This window comes from Lynx canadensis, chromosome B1 (assembly GCF_007474595.2).
Source record: "Lynx canadensis isolate LIC74 chromosome B1, mLynCan4.pri.v2, whole genome shotgun sequence".
In the NCBI taxonomy this organism is placed as follows: Eukaryota; Metazoa; Chordata; class Mammalia; order Carnivora; family Felidae; genus Lynx; species Lynx canadensis.
The window spans coordinates 119966527-119986865 of NC_044306.2; the positions used below are offsets into that span (position 1 = coordinate 119966527).

Consider the following 20339-nt stretch of genomic DNA (forward strand, 5'->3'; position numbering starts at 1 on the left):
ATCCTATAGACTCCACCAGAACTCTGCTAGAACTGATACATGAATTTAGCAAAGTTGCAGGATACAAAATCAATGTACAGAAATCAGTTGCATTCTTATACACTAACAATGAAGCAACAGAAAGACAAATAAAGAAACTGATCCCATTCACAATTGCACCAAGAAGCATAAAATACCTAGGAATAAATCTAACAGAAGATGTAAAAGATCTGTATGCTGAAAACTATAGAAAGCAAGTGAAGGAGATTGAAGAAAATATAAAGAAATGGAAAAACATTCTGTGCTCATGGATTGGAAGAATAAATATTGTCAAAATGTCAATACTACCCAAAGCTAGCTACACATTCAATGCAATCCCAATCAAAATTGCACCAGCATTCTTCTCAAAACTAGAATAAGCAATCCTAAAATTCATATGGAACCACAAAAGGCCCCGAATAGCCAAAGTAATTTTGAAGAAGACCAAAGCAGGAGGCATCACAATCCCAGACTTTAGCCTCTACTACAAAGCTGTCATCATCAAGACAGCATGGTATTGGCACAAAAACAGACACAGAGACCAATGGAATAGGATAGAAACCCCAGAACTAGACCCACAAATGTATGGCCAACTAATCTTTGACAAAGCAGGAAAGAACATCCAGTGGAAAAAAGACAGTCTCTTTAACAAATGGTGCTGGGAGAACTGGACAGCAACATGCAGAAGATTGAAACTAGACCACTTTCTGACACCATTCACAAAAATAAACTCAAAATGGATAAAAGACCTGAATGTGAGACAGGAAACCATCAAAACCCTAGAGGAGAAAGCAGGAAAAGACCTCTCTGACCTCAGCCGTAGCAATTTCTTACTTGACACATCCCCAAAGGCAAGGGAATTAAAAGCAAAAATGAACTACTGGGGCCTTATGAAGATTAGAAGCTTCTGCACAGCAAAGGAAACAACCAACAAAACTAAAAAGCAACCAACGGAATGGGAAAAGATATTTGCAAATGACATATCGGACAAAGGGCTAGTATCCAAAATCTATAAAGAGCTCACCAAACTCCACACCCGAAAAACAAATAATCCAGTGAAGAAATGGGCAGAAAGCATGCATAGACACTTCTCCAAAGAAAAGACATCCGGATGGCCAACAGGCACATGAAAAGATGCTCAACGTCGCTCCTCATCAGGGAAATACAAATCAAAACCACACTCAGATATCACCTCACACCAGTCAGAGTGGCCAAAATGAACAAATCAGGAGACCATAGATGCTGGAGAGGATGTGGAGAAACGGGAGCCCTCTTGCACTGTTGGTGGGAATGCAAATTGGTGCAGCCACTCTGGAAAACAGCGTGGAGGCTCCTCAGAAAATTAAAAATAGACCTACCCTATGACCCAGCAATAGCACTGCTAGGAATTTACCCAGGGGATACAGGAGTACTGATGCACAGGGGCACTTGTACCCCAATGTTTATAGCAGCACTCTCAACAATAGCCAAATTATGGAAAGAGCCTAAATGTCCATCAACTGATGAATGGATAAAGAAATTGTGGTTTATATACCCAATGGAGTACTACGTGGCAATGATGAAGAATGAAATATGGCCCTTTGTAGCAACGTGGATGGAACTGGAGAGTGTTATGCTAAGTGAAATAAGCCATACAGAGAAAGACAGATACCATATGGTTTCACTCTTATGTGGATCCTGAGAAACTTAACAGAAACCCATGGGGGAGGGGAAGGAAAAAAAAAAAAAGAGGTTAGAGTGGGAGAGAGCCAAAGCATAAGAGACTTTTAAAAACTGAGAACAAACTGAGGGTTGATGGGGGGTGGGAGGGAGGGGAGGGTGGGTGATGGGTATTGAGGAGGGCACCTTTTGGGATGAGCACTGGGTGTTGTATGGAAACCAATACGACAATAACTTTCATATATTGAAAAAAATGAAATATAAAAAGCAAGAGACTATAAAATGACAAGTCAGATTTGAAAAAAATAATAAAAAGCAGTACTTGCAGAAGAAAAACAGAGTAATTGAAATTGAAACTCTAAGAATAGGCTTAATACCCAATAGACACAGCTGAAGAAAAAATTTAGAGCAGTTGAAAATATGAAGAAATTCTGAATGTAGCACAGAGAGATCTAAAATAAGACAGAGTCTAAGAAACATGGAAAGAGACATAAGTAAGTCTAAAATGTCTAATTGGAGCTTGAGTTCAATTTATTGCCTCTAGGCTCCAAATGTGCTTTTCAACATATAGGCATACAGGCATTTTATTGCTTCACAGATATTGCATTTTTTACAAATTGAAATTTGTGGCAACTTTACATTGAGCAGCCATTATTATCAGCTCCGTTTTTTCCAACAACATTTGCTCACTTTGTGTCTCCATGTCACAGTTTGGTAAACCTTGCAATATTTCAAACTTTTTCATTATTATTGTATTTGTTATGGTGAGCTGTGATCAGTGATTATGACTTGCTGTGCACTGTTGGTGGGAATGAAAACTGGTGCTCAGATAATGGTTAGTCTTTTTAACACTGAAGTATTTCAAAATTATTAGGTATATATATATATTGCTTTTTTAGATATAATAGTGTTACATGTAAAATAGACTACAGCATAGTGTAAACATAACTTTTATATGCACTAGGAAACCAAGAAGTTAATTTGACTTGCTTTCTTGAGATACTAACTTTATTGTGGTGTTCTGGAACAAAACCCACAATATCTTTGAGGTATGCGGTGATAACTAACTGAGTTCCTTTAAGCATTTCTCCTTTAAAATGAAAATTTGTTAAGATTTCTCAGTAGAGGGTATTGGAGGGATATTGTGGGAAAAAAGAGGCTCTCTAGAAATTCCTGGTGTGGGCTGGTGGTTGGCTGGTATGGATGTGAAGACATTCAGTGAAGGTCCACAGGGCTAGAAACAATTCGTACGTGACCTTGCAGCCTTGGCCAGTGATGATCTTTTTGCAGGCCTCTTGACATGGAAACCAATATTTCTGTATGGCCTGTACGCAGCTTCCTGTGTCCTGGAGGGTCATACACCAGAACTCACTTCTACAAGTCTCTGCACAGCCTGTGTGCATCCCCACTGTGGTCCAGGGGTCCAGATAGAGCTGCTACTCCCTCTGTTGTAAAGTAGATTACTGCAAAGAAACAATAAGTAGACTGACTCAAGAGCAAAAATGAAAGATTTCTCAATAAATCTTAGAAACAGAAGATGGTGGAATATTATCTTCAATGCACTGAGAAAAGATAATTATCACCCTAGAAGACTATACCAAGAAAAAGATTTTTCAAGAATAAGAATGAATTACATGGATAGATTTGAAGAACATCATATTGAACAAAAGAAGTAAATATATATATATATATATATATATATAGTGTGTAATTCCATTTGCAAGACATTCAAAGAGAGACAAAATTAAACTATGGTGATAGAAATCAGAAAAGTGGCTACCTGGGATGGGGAGCATTTGATTAGAAAGAAGCACAAAGAAACTTTCCAGGATTAAATGTCCTATATCTTAATGGGGGTAGTGATTATACAAGTATATACATTTGCCCAAGTCACTGAACTGTGATGGTTAATTTTATGCATCACCTTGACCAGGCCACAGGATGCTCACATAACTGATTAAACATTATTTCTGGGTATGTCTGTGAGGATGTTTCCAGAAGAGATTAGCATTTGAATCGGTAGGCTAAGTAAATCAGATTGTCCTCCTGGATTTCAATCAGCATCATCTATTCCATTGGGGGCCTAAATAGAACAAAAAGGCATCTATTCCACTGGGGGCCTAAATAGAACAAAAAGGCAGAGGAAGGGAGAATTTGCTCTCTGCCTGACTACCTGAGCTAAGACATGGGCATCCTTCTTCCAAGGCTGTTTGAAATACAAATATCCTTTCCAAGATAGTCCAGAAACAAAAGTATCCAGTGCCATTGCTCATAAGATGTTCAGAAATATGAGATCCATGGAGAATCATCCCCCAATATTTCAGAACAAATTTGGTATGTGAATTTTTTTCAGGGTGAAACATAGGAAATTGAATACAGATGAAAAGTTAGCATTCAAATTGAGATGTGCTGTAATTATAAAATGCACAAAAGATTTTAAAACCTTATATTAGGGGCATCTGGCTGGCTCAGTTGGCAGAACGTGCAAGTCTTGATCTCAGGGTTGTAAATTCGAGCCCCACGTTTGGATGTAGAGATTACTTAAAAATAAAAATTCATCAAAAAAAAAAAGAAGAAATGTGATTACTAGACATTGTAAAATTACTTATGAGTTGTACATTATATTTCTATTGAATAGCTCTGGATGTCTAATTTTCATTGGACCCCCTAGAATGATTGAGTAATCTAATGAATAGAAATTGGGAGAGAATATTGTCCTTGTTGGAGTTCCCTAGCAAACAGAGATGGAGGCAAAGCTTAACTGTTAATGTTTTGCAGGGAGGTACAATCCCAGAATAGTGAGAGTGTAGGAAAAAGGAAGTGAGTCAGAGACAGTGGGAAAGTACCTTTGGGCAGATGCTGGGAAAGTCTGATGCTAGGTTCTGTGGCATGATGTCTCATCTGAGATTTAAAGTGATGATAGGAGCCAGAATAACCATGGGACTGATTGGATTTGGCCTCAGTCCTGGGGCTACAAGGCCCATGTGGGTTGCCATGCTAGGCTGTTTTGGTTCTGTTGGATTACGGTTACTGTAATTTCCCACTGATAATTAATATTGGGCATGGAAGTGGTAGAAGATATTCCACTGACTACTCAAGGTTCCAAACATAATCCTCCCTGCCTTCATTAGGTTGTAGCAACTCTAGCTTCACCTGGTAATCAGAATTCATTACCCAAGCCAGTACATTAGCTCCATTTTTTATCTGTTTGTCCAATAGAATAAGGAACCCAAAATGACTCCAAAATACTAGTCACAACTTCCAATTGGGTGGAACCTTGTATATTCCCCAACCCCTGGAACCAAGACTTCTGACCTAACAGAGTCAACAGTTTCAGGGATAAGAAACACAAATTCCATTAGTGAGTCACTGATAATGATGACAAGAGAGGCAACAGCTATTTCTACATCTTGGTTCCTATACCTGTATACTCTAGTTCTGGGGCACACACCACTTTATATTGGCCAGAGTTTAGTGCATATACTGCATTCTAAAGGAAGGGCTCCAACCCCATTAGGTGCCGCCCTCCAGCTGACATCTAAGCTGAGACTTCCACCGGCCATTGCACTGTTTTGTTGTTATTGTTATTGTTTGTTTTGTTCTAGGTTGGCTGCTCTTGGGTGATTGGGTACTCGGTAAAACCAGTGATTCTCAAGTTCGTGAGCTCATCTTCACATTTCCTTTGACATTGAGTGGATCTATTTTCCTTTTAAATTTTATTTTATTTTATTTTATTATTTTTTGAGTGGGTCTATTGTTTAAGACAATGTTGTAGGGATACCATTTCAAGAGAATGAATTCTATAACTCTAGGATGGTGCTAGTGGATACACTGCAGTCAAGGAAGGCAGAACATTTTCAGAATATGTATCAGTTTCAGTAAATCAATTTGATGGCCCCACCAAGGAGGAAGGGGTCCAGTGTAATCAATCTGCCAACAGGTGGCTGGCCGGTACCATTGTCCAGAGCTCAGCAAAGAACATTGATAAAGGATCTAGAAGGCTAGACTGCCTATTCATGTAGTTTAGTTTACTGTGTAGAGCTCAGTAAGATCGTCCTTGGTGAAAGAAATCCCATGTTGCTAGGTACGTGCATGCCTTTCATCTTTGCTACTGTGGACACTTTCCTCATGTGCTCAATGCCAAATACTGGAGTGGTACACAGACAGGCTGGCTAAAATCCACCAGAGTGGATCAAGTATATAGAAAGGACCAGTCTTTCTATATACTTCATTGTCAAGACCCTCCTCTGTGGTACATGTTCTCTTGTGAGCCTTAACGTGAGACACAACAAAACTGCATATGTTGTGTCCACTCCTACAGGGTCCATCCACATATTATCTACTCAGACCTCCATATCCCCTATCTTCCATCCTCATTTCTTTTAAGGCTGTTTTAAGCAAGACTTGACTCTACGCAGGTGTCAGTATATAACTGTATCTCAGGCTACCTCTCCTTTCACATGAGGTGAAAAATCAAACATAACTCTCCTAACTCTGTGTGCTGAGATTTTCTTTCACTAAATGTCATTCAGGGCCATTCCAGAATGGGACTGTAATGTGGCAGCTAACCTTTTATGGCTATTTCCAATATATATTGCACCAGCCTACATGTGAATCAGGCCTCTATCAGTTGATCATAAGGGACTCCCCATGAGGTCATCAGTGCAGCACTGATTCATGATGTAGAAGGCTATTGTAGTTTACTCGAGTCCTCTGGGCTTTGCTCGAGTTTGAATATATCACTTCCTGCATACAATGGGACATTGGTGCCCCTGCCCAGTTCTATGACTTGGTTGATTTGATAATCCTCAGTTGAGGCTTCATAGTCCTTTAATGTACCACGGTCAGGTGTTTGGTCTTTGTTAAGACCTAGTAGCATACTAGGACCTATGTTTCAGAGTAGTTCTTTATGGTGAGTTGCATAGCTTTGTTTTAGGATATAAGGATCTGTACTGTGACTCTTCTATTGGAGTTTGCCCCAAACTCTATATAACCTCCATGGATAAATCTCTAGCACTAGCAGATCTGTTGGATCACATGACGTAAGTGTAATTTTTCAGGTCTGACTATAGGCAATTACAAAGGCTTTACCTGACAGGCGTTGTGGGAAAAAGCCATCCCTTCATCCCATGCTTGGTATACAGCTAAAGTATTACAATCTCTAAAAGAAGTTGCAGTGAAGGACTGATGTCCCTCTGGCTCTTCACGCTTTTCACATATTTACATTCCTAGCTCCAGTAACATCATTCCTAGTCATTCCTAGGTCTCTTTATCTGAGGCCTTGGGCAGAGATCTTGTTCAGGTGACTCTGCTCGTATCTCCTTCCTTATTGGGCAACACAAGTGGGAAACCTTGAACACGTTTATTCCTACTCAGGCTCAGTACCCAGTAACTTCCTATTCCTAACCCTTCCTCCACCCGGTCATCTACAGGGTCCATACAGCAGCCAGAGCCTTTTGTTCAGGGTTCCCTCAACAGTGAGACAACCCCACATCTCTGCTGATCCACCTGACCCTCAACTGGCATGTCATTTTATGGGGGAAATGAAGCAGGGAGGAGTTGACATCTGGTCTCTTTTAGCCTTTTGTTTATACCATCACAGTAAGTGATTAAAGGCTTTACTGTTTCCTTCATTATGACTCCTCTCCTTCTGGTATTCAAATGAAGTGTTTGTTCCACGTTTTTAAGTTCTCCCACAGTCCTCGAATACATGTCAACTCATTTTATGCTTATAACAACCTGAAAACAAGGTGCACTGTCCACATTTTTTAGTTCAGGACACTTTCCAGTTGAAGTCCCACACTTGGTGAGCAGCAGAGGATTTTACATTTGCCTGCACATTTAGTGCAGGTTTCTGAAACCTCAGGAGGCCGCCTCTGTGAGGCTTTATAAAACAGAGGGTCGTAGTCCACTAACATTAACGAAGGTGCTGTTCTATCTCTGGGCCAGGCTTTATGCTGCACGCTGTACACGGATTTTCTCAGCTCTCACAATGACCCTACGAATTAGGCAATTTTATTTATTTAAAAAAACTTTTTTTAACATTTATTTATTTTTTCAACATTTTTATTTATTTTTGGGACAGAGAGAGACAGAGCATGAACAGGGGAGGGGCAGAGAGAGAGGGAGACACAGAATCGGAAACAGGCTCCAGGCTCCGAGCCATCAGCCCAGAGCCGGACGCGGGGCTCGAACTCACGGACTGCGAGATCGTGACCTGGCTGAAGTCGGACGCTTAACCGACTGCGCCACCCAGGCGCCCCAACATTTATTTATTTTTGAGAGAGAGAGAGAGACAGAGCATGAACGGGGGAGGGTCAGAGAGGGAGACACAGAATCCGAAACAGGCTCCAGGCTCTGAGCGGTCAGCACAGAGCCCGATGCGGGGCTTGAACTCACGGACCGAGAGATCATGACCTGAGCTGAAGTCGGACGCTTAACCGACTGAGCCACCCAGGTGCCCCTAGGCAATTTTAGTTATTGTTTACTCTTCGAAGGGTGGGAGTACGCCCTGAGACCAACCTATGGAGGTGCAGGAGGTGAGCGTTACCACCTCCAGGAAGACACCTGCAGCGTGGATGAGCGTCTGGGGAAGTTTGGGGGGAATGAGGTGGTGAGTGTCTCGGTGTTTCGGTTCTCTGAAGCAGTCAGGAGCCTCTCTAGCTGTGTCTTGTCATCCTACTCTGTGTTCTTGAGCTTTCCGAGGCTTTGCGCGCCACTTTGTGCCCAGGAAACTGGGTGTCCCAATTACCGTGCACAGTTCTCGCCTCTCGTTAAGACACCGGAGCGTCAGGTAAAAGCGCCGAGCAGTGCTCAGACTGCAGAGGTACCTGCCCAGGACCGGCTTCTGCCGGTCTGCAGGGGATCTGCGCTCTCCGCCCACCCGCGTGGCCGCGGGAGCCGGGGCGGGTCCCCACAGCTCAGCTGACCTGGGGGCGGGGCCCGGGCGGGGGAGCGCCAGAGCCCGGGCCTCTTCCGAGGGGACCCGTGCTTCCGCGGCCTCCTGTCTGGGGATCGCGGCTGCTGCTCGCGGTATGCGCCTCCGCCTGCTTCTGCTGCTCGCCCTGTGCGGGGCGGGGCCCACTGCCGCAGCCCGCAGCCTCAGCTTGCGGGGAAGCTGGAGGATCCGCAGCGGGAACGGCTCGCTGGAGCTGCCGGGGAGGGTCCCCGGTTGCGTGCACAGCGCCCTGTTCCAGCGGGGCCTCATCCAGGTACTGCGTGCGGCCGCCCCGCCGGAGCCAGCACCGCGTGCCCCTCGCGGTGAGAGGGGCCAAGGAACCGCTTGGCAGCCCCCAAGCCTTGGGCTCTGTTCCCCGGGTTTAGATCTAACTTTACTTTTGCCTCTTCTGGTCTGTGGCAGGGAAATGCTGAAGCAGTTTGCCTTCTGTTGGCAGAGAGCACCGTTGGCTTCCGGGCTTGGTGGAAATAAGACGGAGCCAGTCAGGCACGTCGATGATTCTGGAAAGCGGAAGTTCGTACAGGGCAAACAGTGTTTCTACTGGCGGTTTTCCTGTTGCCATAGCTCTCCACTGAAGAGTGTGTAGAAAGGTCCTGTTACTGACAAAGCATAAGGCAGGGGATTCCTGTTTTACTGTGTGGACACTTCAGGGGACAATAGTTTTGCCAACTGTTAACTATATTGAGTAATGTCTCAGTTTTTCTCTTTTGCTTGTGGCCTCAGGGAGTCAGATTTGGGAATGATGCATGTAGGGTGAGGAGAATGAGATGTACAAGTAAGTGTAAGGTTGGATTACTAGTGCTAGTGTAAAGGCTAAATAATTTTTAAGACTGATTGGGATATGAAGAAAGATGTTTCTTAGGGCATGTGATGCGTGTGTGAGTGTGTCTTAGTTGCTCCAATTTATAGACCACTTGTTGAGGACAAGAGGTTTGTTGTGTGCAGAGGTTTGCAAACAACTTTTCCACCCTCTGCTGTTTTTATGGTTCCGTCAGCTGCATGTGGCTTTCGCATTCTTTAATTGTTCTTGCTCTGATAGAGGGTCGCCTGGGGGGCTCAAATTATGATCTCATAGTTGGTGAGTTTGAGCCCAGCACAGAGGCCACTTCAGATCCTCTGTCCCCCTCTCTCTCCACTCCTCCCTCTACTTGCTCTCGCTCTCTCTCAAAAATAAATAAAAACATTTAAAAAATTAAAATCGTTCTTGCTTGGGAAAAGATGTACTTGATGAATATCTTTCAATCGTGTTTACCTGGGACAAGATGTACTTGACACATTGTCCCAGTCCCCATAACAACTCTACAGAGTAGATCTTCTTATTTGCATTTTATGGATGATATGGAGTTATGGAGCCCAGAGAAGTTAGAGGATTTACCTAAGATCACACAACAATTAAGTGGGAGAAGTAGAAATCTAGCCCAGGCTGGCCTGACTCCATTCCGTAGCCTGGATTCTCAACTGTGCTACTCTTACCGCAGTGTTTTGAAAAATTGTTTTTGAAGCACTGTTGTTGACTTTCAGGAGTGTCATTAACAGTGTACTTAAATGACGTGATTGTCAACTGGGGTTATGCAAAATTTATGATCTGGTACACATTAGCTTTTTTTTCAAGAAATATGTATCAGAAAGGAAGTGAATGTTGTAAATGAATGACACTGACCACAGTCCAGTTTATTTTTTAAAACAAGTAATTCTCAAATTTAGGTACTTCCACTATTTTTAGTTAACAAACTGCTTGTGACATAGACCACAGCCTACCTTGGTACCCTGAGGCTTCACTCATATATCTTGAGAATTCCTGTGTCTATTTGGCAGGGTCTCTCCTTGCCTCATTTCACTGATAAAATTAAGGCAATGGGAAATAGTGGTTTTAGCAAGTAGGATGATTGTTCCATTTTATGAGGCTACATATTAAGAAACAATGTTTGGTTACCAGCTAATGAGGAGGTTGCTCACAGTGTGAAATAACTGACTTTTCCTCCTGAAAATAATTTACATTGTTTGCCAAATATTTCAAATTTGTAGAAGAACTTTAAGTTTAGTAAGGTGGATGTGGGTTTTATTTATTTTAAATATTCATTTATTTATTAATTTTTTTTTAATGTTTATTTTTGAGAGAGAGAGAGAGAGAGACACACAGAATCTGAAACAAGTTCCAGGCTCTGAGCTGTCAGCACAGAGCCCGACACAGGGCTCGAACTTGGGAATGGCGAGATCATGACCTAGGCAGAAGTCGAACACTTAACCGACTGAGCCACCCAGGTGCCCCTGTTTATTTATTTTTAAGAGAGAGAGAGAGAGAGCACAAGCAGAGTAGGGGCAGAGAGAGAAAGAGAGAGGGAGACGGAATCTGAAGCAAGCTCCAGGCTCTGAGCTGTCAGCACAGAGTCTGATGTGGGGCTCGAACCCACGAACCATGGGCTGAAGTTGGATGCTCAACTGACTGAGCCACCTAGGCGCCCCTGGATGTGGGTTTTAAATGGTAGTGGGATGAGAAATGGGGAAGGCTTTTGGGAATTGGAGAACTCCAAGCCTAATCATCAGCAACATCAGTATTATTACTGAATAATATGCTACTTTTATTCCACCTGCTTTATTACAACATTGCCATCCTTTTTTGGTGTTGGCCCTCAGGAAATATTCTATAGTTTAGAGCAGGCAGTGGCCCCCATACTGTGTTTACACAAGAACTTGAAACATATCTTGCCAAAGTCATTTGCTTATTCATTTACCTAATTATCTCATAAGTATTTATTTAGTACTTCCAACATAGCAGACACTATTCAAAGTGCTTGAAATTGAGTGGTGAAGAAACAAACTCTGTGCCAATAGACATTCTAGTGGAGGAGATAGACAATAAGCAAATTAATAGGTAACAATGTCGGGTGGTGCACCTAAGAGAAATAAAGCTGATTAAAGGAAGGGAGCGTAGGAGGCTGGTTGGGAAGGATTCCTATTAAAATAAAGTGGTTAAAGATAGCCATTTTGATAAAGTGACTTTTAAACAGAGATCTTTTTGATAAGGTCTGTTTTAAGAAGAAGTGCATTCTCAGCAAAGAGGGAAAAAAGGCCCGAGTGGAGAGGGGAGAGGCCTTGAGGTGGAAGCATGCTCGACAAGTTCCAGGATTAGTGAGCTGGCCAGTGTAAGCCAGAGAGAAAGGGAATGTGTTCAAAGAAGGCATCAAGGGCGGTCCATGCAGGGCTTATAAACTATGGGAAACACCTTGGATTTTATTCTGCATATGATGGGACTTTATTGGGAGTTTTGAGCTTAGACTTGCATGAATGGATCTGCCTATTAGAAAATCATTCTGACTATGTGAAGACTGCCACAGAATGAAAGCATGGACACTAAGTACAGGACTATTACTTTTGAATGGACAGGAGATAACTTCCTGCTTGGACCAAGGTGGCAGCAGCAAACTGGTGAGAAATCCTGGGAGAACACTTTTTTTTTTTCTTGGTGTAGAATCTTAGTTTATCTGTTTACACATGTGGCTTGTATGAGTGTAGACATTTTTTTTTTTTTTTGCATTTCATAACTTGTTTTATTTTTTATTTTTTTAAATTTACATCCAAATTAGTTAGCATATAGTGCAACAGTGACTTCAGGAGTAGATTCCTTAGTGTCTCTTACCCATTTAGCCCATCCCCCCCCTCCCACAACCCCTTCCTGTAACCCTCAGTTTGTTCTCCATATTTATGAGTCTCTTCTGTTTTGTCCCCCTCCGTTTTTATATTATTTTTGTTTCCCTTCCCTTATGTTCATCTGTTTTGTCTCTTAAAGTCCTCATATGAGTGAAGTCATATGATTTTTGTCTTTCTCTAATTTCACTTAGCATAATACCGTCTAGTTCCATCCACGTAGTTGCAAATGGCAAGATTTCATTCTTTTTGATTGCCGAGTAAATACTCCATTGTATATATATATATACCACACCTTCTTTACCCATTCATCCACCGATGGACATTTGGGCTCTTTCCATACTTTGGCTGTTGTTGATAGTGCTATTATAAACATGGGGGTGCATGTGTCCCTTCGAAACAGCACGCCTGTATCCCGTGGACAAATGCCTAGTAGTGCAATTGCTGGGTTGTAGGGTAGTTCTGTTTTTAGTTTTTCGAGGATTGTGAAAATACATTTTATATATATGTATGTGTGTGTGTGTGTATATACATATATATGTATATGTATATATATGTGTGTACGTATATATATGTATATATGTATATATTTTTTGTAAGCTTATTTATTTTAAAAGAGAGAGTATGGGGGAGGGCCAGAGAGAGTGGGAGAGAGAAAATCCCAAGCAGGCTCCACACTGTCAGCTCAGAGCCCGATGTGGGGCTCGAACCCACAAACAGTGAGATCATGCCCTGAGTCAAAATCAAGAGTCAGATGCTTAGCTCTCTGAGCCAGCCAGGTGCCATGAGAACACATTTAAATGTAGAACCAGTAGGATTATTTCAGTTTGATTTGTTGATGGATTGGGCATAAGGTGTGAAAGAGGAGTCAAGGAAAAGTTCAGGATTTTTCGGTCTGAACAGTTGATTAAATGGAATTCATATTTACTGAGAGGCTCCTGTGGCCAGCATGGGTGTTTCATAGGTGACTGTATTTCCTATACAGAATCTAAATCTTAGGTGTCTTGGAGAGTCTTTTGAGCTTCCTGTTAAAGGTTATCATTCATTCATTCAGCCTACTATTATACCACACACTAAAGTATGCATTACAGTAAAAAAGAAATGAGTAAGACTCAGTTCCTATTTTGTAGGAGGTCACATTCTTGTGAGGCAGATGATAAGATATAAGTGCTTAGATAAGGGGACTCTTGTTAGGAAAGGTCTCAGCTTTCCTATTCAATTCCTCAGCGCAAGTTTGAAAAGCTTTTTTTTTCCTTTTTAAATAAAAGATACTCTCAAATTAGAGAGTCTGTGCCAAAATTAGAAAATATAGGTAGTAAGAAGAAGAAAACTTGGAAACCTGGCTTTCAGAGATAACTATTAAAATTTTTAAATGTACTATATCCATTCAGAATTTTTCTGTCTGTATACACTTTTGATAATTATTTACAGTTTAACAACTTTTTTGTATAGAGTGTTTTTGATAGTTTTACATACAATAAACATATTTCTAACAAACCATATTTAATGGCTCTTTTTTATTTCATTGTGTACGTTTGTTACCATTTATAATCAGTCACTTACTATTGGATTGTTGTCTTACTTGATTTTTTTCTATTCTTTGGTGAAGATCCTTTTAGCTAAATTTTAGTTAGTGTATATCCTTATTTTCTTAGACAGTTCTTAGAAGTGCGATTGCTGATTCAAAGGGTATGCACATTTTTAGTGTTATAATATGTACTTCTCAGTTTTTTTTCAATAAAAATTGTAATAGTTTTATGCTCCCATTATCATTTTATCCCAGTGCTCATTTTAAGTGCTAGATTTGGATATTATTTTAAAAAGCAGAAACAGGGGCACCTGGCTGGCTCAGTCAGTTGGGCAGCCAACTTCGGCTCAGGTCATGATCTCAACAGTTCGCGAGTTTAAGCCCGGCTTTGCGCTCTGTGCTGACAGCTCGGAGCCTGGAGCCTGCTTCAGATTCTGTGTCTCGCTCTCTGCCTCTCCCCATTCTCGCTGTTTCTCTGTCTCTCAAAAATAAATAAACATTAAAAAATGTTTAAAAAATAAAAGACAAGAACAATTTACTTTGTAGTAAGGTTGAACAATTTTTATCATGTTTATTGGTGATTTGCGGTTACTTATTCATGTTCTTTATTTTTCTATTAGCTATTAATCTTTTAAAATATAGATTTGTTAGACCTCTTTATTTGTTACATATTTTCAAAAATGTCCCATTCATTAATGATGTATTTTATCGCATAGATGTTTTAAAGTTTTATATATTGAAAGCTTATAAGGTTTTTTCCTTTTATGATTGTTTCTTTGTTTGATATTATGCTTTGAAAGTAATTCCCTCTCTCTCAATTAAATAAATATTTACAAATATTTCTTTTTTTGTAACTTTATAATTCCTTTTCATATTTAAAATATTGATCCATTTGAATTTTTTTCAAATGGTTAGTTTTTTATATCCCATAATTTAACAATTTCTCTTTTGTTCATTGATATAAAACATTAGTTTTTCATGTATGAAATTCTCATATACTGATACTTTTCTCATTCCCTCTTTTAAAATTACTTTTTAAAGCATTATAAATATTTAATGCTTAAAAAAATTGTTTTAAATGTTTATTTTTGAGAGAGAGAGGGAGAGATAGAGCATGAGCAAGGTGGGGCAGAGAGACAGAGGGAGACACAGAATCTGAAGCAGGATCCAGGCTCTGAGCTATCAACACAGAATCCGATGCAGGGCTCAAATTCATGAGCTGCGAAATCATGATCTGAGCCGAAGTCAGACGTTTAACCTACTGAACCACCCAGGCACTCCAAATATTTAATGCTTATTGAACAACAACAACAAAATTGATGCACAAAAATATAAAATATAAAGAACAAGGAAAAAATAATGAAAAGCATACTACAAAGCAGGAGTAATCACTGTAAAATTTTTCATGTGTATCTTTCCAGATTTTTCTAAGTATGTACAAATACAATAATATAAAAATTAAATCAATTTCTGAAATAGTTTTGTAAGTACTTCTTCATTTAAAATATATGGTGAACATCTTTTTCCATCCACAAGTGTCTATAAATATAGATCTAGAATAATTTTTAATAACTATATAGATTCCATTTTGAAGATGTGTTCTACACTTAAATCTACACTTAAAAATAGAAGAAAATATATTATAAATATATGAATATCTACATGTACTAAAAAATGGTAGACACCAAATGCTTAGAACTTTTTCTCTAAATTTTATTACTGCCTTCTATCCTTCATAATGTAACTGGGACAGATGGTCAGAGAAGAAGATTTTGTATATTCTTGTACTCTGAAAGTAGCCAAGAGGCAATTGCCATGTGAATATACTTCTAAAGCTTTTTGTTATGGTGAATTTCAAACAAATTAAAAAAAAAAGTAACTCAATGAACCCCCATTTACCCATCACCTGGCTTCAGCACAGTCCATTTTGTTTCTTTGTCCAGTCATTATACTACCCCTTACTTGAAGCAGTCCCAGGTATCACATCATTTCATTCTCAAACATTTCACTGTGGGTCTCTAACTATAATACCATTATCACCATTTTAATATTTTTGTTGTGTTTCAGAGAAGGAGGTGTCACAATGATGGTCCAAAATGGCCAAACATAAATTTATTTTTAAAGAAGAGGTACTTTTTCTGGTTGCCGTACTCACCTTCTACAAAAGACTTAAAAATGGGATACTTGGTTTTATTGGACCATTTTATGTGAAGTGATTTCAAAATCTTTTAGGAAAGGAATCATTTAAAGATCTGTAGGGTTTCTAGAAGTTCGACTGCTTAAACAACGTGTGGCATTGAGGAGATAAATTAGCTAAGGACTCTGCATTTGAAGTTTAAATTTGAGCAGAAATAGTCATTCAGTTTTGAGGAAGAGAAAATCACAAGGTTTTTAAGCCTTTTTTCTTTTATTTTTTAAGCCTTTTTTTTAAGTTCATTTATTATTTCTGAGAGATAAAGAGAGCACAGTGGGGGAGGGGCAGAGAGCAAGAGAGGGAAACACAGAATCCGAAGCAGGTTCCAGGCTCTGAGCTGTCAGCACAGAGCCTGATGTGGGCTCGAAGTCAGACGCTTAACTGACTGAGCCACCCAGGTGCCCCAAGCCTTTTTTTTTTTAAAGATAGCTTTAGAAAATCCTGATTCTTGGGGTGCCTCGGTTGCTCAGTTGAACACCCCACTCTTGTCTCACAATTTGTAGGTTCAAGCCCTGCGTCCAGCTCTGCACTGACAGCACAGAGCAGAGCCTGCTTGGGATCCTCTCTCTCCTTCTCTCTCTGCCTTTCCCCTGCTCATGCTCTCTATCTCAAATAAATAAACTTAAAAAAAAAAAAAGAAAATCCTGATCCTTAAACCTGGACACATGCTTCTTCGTTTGATGCCTTGTCAGGTGTATTTAGGGCATAGGAGGATTTGCTTCTCATGGCCCAACACTGGGAATCAAAGCATCATCTGAGAGTTCAATCTTTAGGCTGGCTGGTCTTCATCACCCATAGGTGTATATAGTCAACCTAGACTGTGAAATTCATCTGCATGTAATAATTATTTAATATTTTCCATGTGCAATGCACTCTCTTTGACCCTTTCAGGTGCACCTGTTCACGTAATTCCCACCGCAACCCTGTGGAGAAGGTATCATTACTTATACTGACTGAGGCTCACACAAGTTATGGCCTAAGAGCATGCATCTAATAAATGGTGGGACAAGGATTCAACCCGCATCTTTTCATGGCCCACGCTGCCTGTTGGCAAGAATAAATAGTAAGCAAAGAGAATAATTACTGTTTTAATTTAAAGATGTCCAGTAAACACAGTGATGAGCACAGCATACTACTGTCCAAAATATATCACTAGAAGCATCCCATTTGCCAGAAGTTCTTGATAAATGCAATAATTCCTGAGGGTCAGTGCACACATCACTTCCTTATTCTCTGTGACTCAGAAGTCTCTTAGTTTCAGCCATTACCTCTGTGCCACAACTGGTCTGGTGCCTTCATCTCTAACTCTGTCCTCCTGATTTGTGTCTGGAGATTTGGCTCCACTCTTCTACCTGAATGTCTTCATGGAGTATTGAAACTCTATATATGCAGATACCTCTTCTCTCAACTCTCCCAATCCTTAGTTTTTCTTCTTTTATCTATCTACTTTTTTTTTTTTATGTTTACTTATTTATTTTTGAGACAGAGAGAGAGAATGGGAGAGCACAAGTGGGGAAAGGGCAGAGAGAGAGAGAGAGAGAGAGAGAGAGAGAGAGAGACAGAATTTGAAACAAGTTCCAGACTCTGAGCTGTCAGCACAGAGTCCAATGTGGGGCTCAAACCCACAAACCATGAGATAATGACCTAGGCTGAAGTCAGATGCTTAACCGACTAAGCCACCCAGGCGCCTCTGCCTATTTCTAATAAGAGCACCAACATTTTCTCAGTAAATGAGGCCTGGAATTTTGGTGCCATTTTTGTTTCTTCTCACATATGTTGCAACTTGTGCAACTTGTAGGTCCAGCCTACAACAACATCTTACAACCATTCTGGCCAAGTCATTTGTACTGTTATCAACCTCGCTTATTGTTTTCTTTTTAAAAAAGAGGTCAACTGATTTTAGAAACAGATAAAGGAAATACAATTGATCCTTGAACAACGTGGGTTTGAATTTACACATGAATTTTTTTCAGTAAATACAGCACAATACTATAAATGTGTTTTCCTTATGATTTTCTTAACATTTTCTTTTCTCTAGCCTAGTTTATTGTAAGAATACAGTATATAATCCATATAACATACACAATATGTTAATTATGTTATTGGTAAAGTTTCTGGTCAATAGTAGGCTATTAGTAGTTAAGTTTTTGGGGAGCCAAAAGTTAATCAGATTTTTGACCATGCAGGGTTTAGGAGCACTTACTGTTAACTGTACCCCTGAGGGTTAACTGTAATGATAAAAAAAAAATTGAAGGTAGGGGGCACCTGGGTGGCTAAGTCGGTTAAGTGTCTGATTCTTGATTTCAGCTCAGGTCATGATCTCATGGTCATGAAATCAAGCCTGGGATCAGGCTCTGGCCTCGGCATGGAGCCTGCATTAGATTCAGTCTCTCTCTCTTTCTCCCCCTCTTCCCCCTCCCCTGCTTGTGTGCATGATCTCTTTGTCAAAAAAAAAAAAAAAAGAAAGAAAAAAATTACAGGTGGGAAACATAATCAAAGCAAGTATTCTTCCATCCCTGTCTCCTAGTTTTCTAGTTCCCTTCTACGGAAACAACTACAGTTAACCAGATTCTTGTGTATATTTATGTATCTCATGCTATATGTCTATATACATATAGAGTTATCTGTATTTCCCTTCATAAATGATAGCATTCTATGTATGTTGTTTGGTACTGACTTTTTTCTTTCACTTGACATCTCATAGAAGTCATTTCAGATCCGTACGTATAACAGTAATGACAGCTATCATTTGTTGAATGCTTGCTATGAGTAATGAATGGTTCTGAGCACCTTCCACATGTTACCTCTTGCAATGTTCATCCTGATCCTGGGAGGTACTATTATTATCTCTGTTCTAGAACTGAGAAAACAGAAGTATAGGGGTGTTGTATGAGCTTCACAAGCTCCCACAGGTATTAGGGCCAAGCTAGGGCTTGAACTCATGTGAACAAGATTGCTCCCCACTGCTGCTCTTACCTGTCAGCTCCATCCACACCTCTAGCTTCGTCTCAGAGGCAAGAACTATGGCTGCGCAGCTGTTCAACTGCCCACCCTTGCTCCTGAGCAAGTGTGATTTCCAACTCCTCTGACCCTCATGTCAGTCAAGAATCTCTCTCCAGGCATTTATGCTAATCTTTCATGAGTTCTACCCTGCACTGTGGAGTGGGCTAAGAAAATCATTTTGTTTCTCCTTTTAAATTCCCCTTTTAATACTCTTTGGTCAGAAAATAAGGAGTTTCCTTAACTCACAACCCCTTTTTACCTAGAGCTGTGTTAGATGTGAAGCAGTATTTACTAGTTTAAGGATTTTAAGCAAAAATAACATTAAGGCCAATCAAAATGTTTTGACTTATGAGGGTGCTTAGATGGCTCAGTCGGTTAAGCGTCCGACTCTTGATTTCAGCTCAGGTCATGATCCCAGGGTCGTGAGTTGGAGCCCCACGTTGGGCTTTATGCTGATAGCACACGGAGCCTGCTTGGAAGTCTCTCCTCTCTCTCTCTGCCCCTCTCCCTGCTTGCATGTGTACTTTCTTGCTCTCAAAATAAATCAACTTAAAAACATGTTTTGACTTATGGACTTGGGATCTCTTGTATATGTGAAGCTGCTGAAGTAAGAATCATAGCTGAGCTCATTTTGACAATGGATAAACAAGTTTGGAGAGTGCAGCTTCTTCTGAATGGAACACATCAATATCCCTATGTGGGTTAGGGTAGATCAGCTTCCTATGAAAGTCTTTTCTTCTTTTTCTTTTTATTATATGGTATCTAGTACATGGAAAGTTTTATGCACATGTGCATTTGTGACTTTTAAAGCCTATGATTAAATGAAGACCCATGCACCTGCCATCCAGTTTATGAACCTGCACATTGCCAACACTATTGCAGTTACCTTGCCTCTCCCAATCCTATCACTTGCCTCCCCCTAAGGTAACTGCTATTCTGAGTTATCACTTTCTTGCTTTTTACAAATTAAGGTTTTATATATCTGTGTATCTTTTTTAAAAGTTTATTTATTTTGAGAGAGAGAGACAGCACGAGTGGGGGAGGGGCAGAGAGAGGGAGAGAGAGAGAATCCCAAGCAGGCTCCGCACTGACAATGCAGAGCCCAACGTGGGGCTCAAACTCACGAAACTGTGAGATCATGACCTGAGCTGAAACCAAGAGTCAGATGCTTAGCCGACTGAACCACCCAGGTGCTCCCAAATATCTGTGTATCTTAATATATTGGTTACTTTTGCTTATTTTTAAATGAATGTTTTCTTAAACTTTATTTATTTTTTTTGCCTAAGTGTCCAAGAATATATCTGTGTGTGAAATAGTTGCGAAGACTTCCTTTT

General features: G+C 40.3%; 1 protein-coding gene across 2 annotated transcripts in view; it reads left to right on the forward strand.

Annotated features, from left to right (window-relative positions):
- The first annotated feature begins 8639 nt into the window (after positions 1-8639).
- MANBA (mannosidase beta) overlaps positions 8640-20339 on the forward strand; it is a 111811-nt gene continuing 100111 nt past the window's right edge. Inside the window, exon 1 of one of the 2 annotated variants that reach the window (XM_030313349.2) lies at positions 8640-8888. In XM_030313349.2, coding sequence (XP_030169209.1) covers positions 8712-8888 — 177 coding nt within the window. In that variant the 5' untranslated portion in view covers positions 8640-8711. The remainder of the gene's footprint in view (positions 8889-20339) is intronic. The other variant, XM_030313350.1, reaches the window with a different exon arrangement.